The following is a 5000-nucleotide window of genomic DNA, read 5'->3' as shown; positions in this document are numbered from 1 at the left end:
TCTTCTGATGAAGCCATAAAACGCTTTGCACACACACACGCTAGACACACACACACACACACCATCTTCCTCTGATGAAGCCATTAAACGCTTCGAGACACACACACGCTACACACACACACACACACACACACACCATCTTCCTCTGATGAAGCCATTAAATGCTTCGAGACACACACACGCTACACACACACACACACACACCATCTTCCTCTGATGAAGCCATTAAACACTTTGTTTGCCATTCTTGGCAGTTATTCTCACCTCCTCAGAGGCTGCTGCATGCATACTGAACACCTGCGTGTGTGTGTGTGTGTGTGTGTGTGTGTGTAGGTCAACCTGAGTCAGGGGAGTCCTGGGTTGGGGTTGCCGTCGTAGTTCAGCAGAGTTTAGTGAAATTTACTGTAAATTATTATTATTTTCTGTTGCTGGTGTCCTCATCCTACCATAAGTGTCCATGTGTGGCATAGTTGAAGGTGTTTACCCCCCTGATGTTAGCCCTGATGCCCCTCATGCCCATGATGCCCCTGAGGTCAGCCCTGATACCCCTGATACCCCTTGGGTCAGCCCTTGCACCATCGTGGCAGGTCACTGTAAGGTCACTTGCCAGGTGGTGTTGATGTCATGCAGTGTGTCATCATCTATCAGAAGTGTGTCCTGGTGCACTATGTCCTCCTCGCCTTGTGTTCAGATTTCATAAAGAGAAGAACCTGACCTGAATACATGTCTCTTGAATATGTGTGTCTATTTCACACACACACACACACACACACACACACACACACACACACACACACACACACACACACACACACACACACATATATATAAATACACAGATGTAAGTCTATTTCAGAGTACACTTACAGACATTGGGATTTATATTCATAACATTTATTTATATTCTGGATGTTAACAGAAGTCATCTGATGTCAATAAACTCATCAGCCTCGTGTGCAACTGCAGAAGTTGACTGGTATCTTCTCCAGCTGCCTGAGCAGGATGGTGCAACCTTATATGCATACATTAGATTAACCTCATATGCATACATTGGATTAACCGCATACATTAGTTTAACCTTATATGCATACGTTTGATTAACCGCATACATTAGTTTAATCTTATATGCACATGTTTGATTAACCTCATATGCATACGTTTGATTAACCTCATATGCATACATTAGTTTACCTCATATGCATACATTTGTGTTTACATTAGCATTCCTCTACAAAACAATGTCCAGCATACGCTCTCAATTCATTTCTACACATACATTAGACAAATGGCTACACAATGTAATGTTTATGAAGGTATAATTCGCTCAACGAAACCCAGATGTCGCCATCTGTAATATTCTCATGAGACATCACCAAGGTTGTAAACCACTCAAAATTCTGGAATGATTCACAGACGAGTCTGTGGCAGAGCCAGACTTCCTTGTTGTGATTACGCTTGTCAATAAAGTGTTGCCTCGGCTTTGGGAGGTGTCAAACATAAAAGAGAAATTCCTGTAAAAGTATCCATGAAATTCCTAAATTAATAACAAAAATATAGAACACATGATATATAACACATTTCTTTACACAAATACACCATGTGTGGATCTATACATTTACACAAACACACCATGATGAGCCATGTGCATAATAAGCGGTCAAGGGACAACCTTCAGTAGCAAGGAGAAATGCTGTCCCTTACCCTACTGACAAGGACAGGGAGTAGTTGTATAGTCCTTTAAACTGACCTGGTCATTAATGCTTCCAGTTACATGGCTACCTTAAGGCCAGCAATATTTTATAGATGTTTATAAGCCTTAATGGCAATTCAAAATGATATGGAAGTCTTCGGACAAAATAAAAGCGATTACACAGCCATTCTTGCTGAGTTACTGTAGATATTAAGCTACAGTATAAACATTTCTGTAAAGACATATCAAGACATAAAACAAGACATGAATTCAGGAAATTTGTAAACAAATACACATGTAAATTATATATATATATATATATTGATATGTATTTATACACATTAAGCACTTCAAACGTTTCCAGACATGACTTTACCTCCAGATATACCATCTGTATAAAGTTAACAGGAGTCAGCAGCACTACTCTCTACTTGCATTGCCTCATTAATGTAAACATGCAGAAACACCAGCTTGCAGATGGCAATGTACAGCAACAAGCGACAAATGGCATCACCAGCTAAGCAGCGAAGAGATCTACTTTATGCAAATACTGAGCAATGCGACTACCACTGGGAGAGAAGGCGGTGTGACACATGGGCGCCTACCACACACACACACACATGCACACACACACACACATGCACACACACACACACATGCACACACACGCACACACAGGGAGAGAATGCAGTGTGACACATGTAGCTGAAACAATGAAGCTACTGGGTTACAATCTAGCCTACTGTACTAAGCTCTGCAAGCTGATAACCACAAGCTAGAAACACACATCTGTGTCTCTGGTGTGAGCGTAGAGGTCACTCTAACTGCCCCATCCTCAAACCTCTCACCTGGCCCCTCCCATATCGGGTTCCCTCCAATCAAATCCCAGCCCTCCTAAGCCATCAGGCACAGAACCAGACCAATCAGATTGAGAAGCAGCATCCCTGACCACACCCTCTGCTCCGCCGCGCTGGACAGGACGTTCCTGTCGCGGGACTTCACCATGATCCTGCTCCTGGAGGTTTGGGTGTCCAGGAGTCTGTCCAGATTCATCAGCGCCTCGTCCAGGCCCATCTCCACACTCACCTCCTCCAGCCTGGGGCTGCCCGCTGCCCCCTCCTCCCCAGGAGAGGTGCCCTCCGCCTCGGCCTCCTCTCCTGCAGGGCTGGGGCTGGAGCTGGGGATGACCTCTGGGGCGCTGTTGCCCGCCAGGGTGGTGGTGTGAAGGGGCAGCAGGGGGGCAGTTCCAGGAACGTCGGAGGAGGAGGGGGAGGAGTCTGTGGCCCAGCTGTCCGTCAGGTCGGGCTCCTCAGAGGGCAGCTCCGTCTCCTCGGGAGCTGGGGGGGATTTACATTTACATTACATTTATATTAGATTTACTTTTACATTACATTTACATTTATATTAGATTTACATTTACATTACATTTATATCAGATTTACATTTACATTTACATTACATTTACATTTATATTAGATTTACATTTACATTACATTTACATTTAGTAATTTAGCTGATGCTTTTATCCACAGTGACTCAAAAATCAAAGTGCATATATATATATGATGTATACAAGGAGAAGTGCTGCTATAAGCCGCCCGCTCTACAGACGACTTAAGAGACGCACGCTTTTTAGGTGAATTATTTTAAGAAATACTGACTTGAGTGTCAATCTAATCAGATATGTTTATGGGTATGGAGGGGCAATAGAATCATACAGTGGTGTAATGAGGTAGCCTAATGGAAGTAGTCAGGACCAGTGGCTAAGGCTGTGTTTAGTCTTGCTGGGTTTCCAGAGGACCCAGAGCGAACCCTGTAAACATGCATTTGACCTGCAAGCATGTGCAATGACTAATAGCTGATGTGTGCTTGGATTGACTGAAGGATGCTGGGATTGACTGGGGGATGCTGGGATTGACTGAGGAATGCTGGGATTGATTGAGGGATGCTGGGAGTGATGTCACACAAACCACCGCGGCAGAGCCCGTTTACGGAGAGCCGGATCACTCCCTATTAACTCCATTGTACCTGCAATCTGTTGCAGTTCCGCTAGGGGCGATCACGAATAAGTGCAAAAACAATGGGGTCTATGGAGCTAGGCGGCTAAATGTCTCTTTCACCTGGTTGTCGTTGAAAAATCGAAGATTTGATTGTGGTTTCTGCAAGATCAATATGGATTATAGGTCAAAGTTGAATGAGCATTAGTCCCGTCCTTTTCGATTTCTAACAGGTTGGGTCGTTGTTGCCCACAACACACTAGCTTTCTGCTAATGAATGATGTCATTGACACATTTGAAAGGCTTTTAGAACAAATAAGTGACTCAAAAATATAATACTGAGCGGTTTGTGTTTTCTCTACCCCCTCTTTCGACTGCAACATTCGAATTTCTGGGCAAAAAATTATATCGAGAAAAGTGGATTTTAGGGGTACAGCTCCATAGGCCTCCATTCATTCTGCACTTATTCGTGAGCGCCCTCATGTGGAACCAGAACAGGAACTGCAACCAGTTCAGAAACCAGAAGTTTCCGGAGAGGGGTGGTAGACATTCTCTGACCGCGGGCTGATGGATAGTGTAAACAGAGGACATTATGGGAGAGGAGAGCTCATCTCACCACAGAGTGTATTATGGGAGAGAGGAGCTCATTATGGGAGAGGAGAGGTCATCACACCACAGAGAGCATTATGGGTTATGGGAGAGGCCATCTCACCACAGAGGGCAGAGGGCATTATGGGAGAGGAGAGGAGAGGGCAGAGTGCATTATGGGAGAGGATAGGGCAGAGTGCATTATGGGAGAGGAGAGGAGAGGAGAGGGTAGAGTGCATTATGGGAGAGGAGAGGAGAGGGCAGAGTGCATTATGGGAGAGGAGAGGGCAGAGTGCATTATGGGAGAGGAGAGGAGAGGAGAGGGCAGAGTGCATTATGGGAGAGGCGAGGGCAGAGGGCATTATGGGAGAGGGAGAGGGAGAGGGCATTATGGGAGAGGGGCAGAGTGCATTATGGCAGGTGCATTATGGGGGGCAGGGGCATTATGGGAGAAGAGGCGAGCTCATCTCACCACAGAGGGCGTCGGTGCAGCGCGGCATGTCTTCAGGACAGCTGGAGCAGAACTCTCCCTCAGTGTACGGCTTCTCCCCCTCGTAGTTCCCCCTGAAACAGCATAGCACACACTCAGCCACGCTACACACACACGCTACACACACACACGCTACACACACTCAGCCACGCTACACACACACACGCTACACACACTCAGCCACGCTACACACACTCAGCCACGCTACACACAACGCTACACACACTCAGCCACG

At 45.8% G+C, this 5000-nt stretch overlaps 2 protein-coding genes across 3 annotated transcripts in view; one reads left to right on the top strand and one right to left on the bottom strand.

Moving 5' to 3' along the window:
* Positions 1 to 720, top strand: part of LOC125293196 (mitochondrial carrier homolog 1-like) — a 19534-nt gene extending 18814 nt beyond the window's left edge. For both annotated transcript variants that reach the window (XR_007193342.1, XM_048240943.1), the window contains one exon: positions 1 to 720. This exon is cut by the window's left edge. The gene's annotated coding sequence lies outside the window, so the exon portion shown is untranslated.
* Positions 721 to 875: 155 nt separating this feature from the next.
* The window catches only part of LOC125293195 (peptidase inhibitor 16), a 9848-nt gene continuing 5723 nt past the window's right edge, over positions 876 to 5000 (bottom strand). The window contains exons 5-6 of the mRNA XM_048240942.1: positions 4748 to 4839; positions 876 to 3027 (exon numbers count right to left, since the gene is read on the bottom strand). Of these exons, the coding sequence (XP_048096899.1) occupies positions 2585 to 3027; positions 4748 to 4839 (535 nt within the window). The 3' untranslated portion in view covers positions 876 to 2584. The remainder of the gene's footprint in view (positions 3028 to 4747; positions 4840 to 5000) is intronic.

The sequence above is a fragment of the Alosa alosa genome, chromosome 4, assembly GCF_017589495.1.
Source record: "Alosa alosa isolate M-15738 ecotype Scorff River chromosome 4, AALO_Geno_1.1, whole genome shotgun sequence".
NCBI classification, from domain to species: Eukaryota; Metazoa; Chordata; class Actinopteri; order Clupeiformes; family Clupeidae; genus Alosa; species Alosa alosa.
This window is presented reverse-complemented; position numbering and strand designations above follow the sequence as displayed.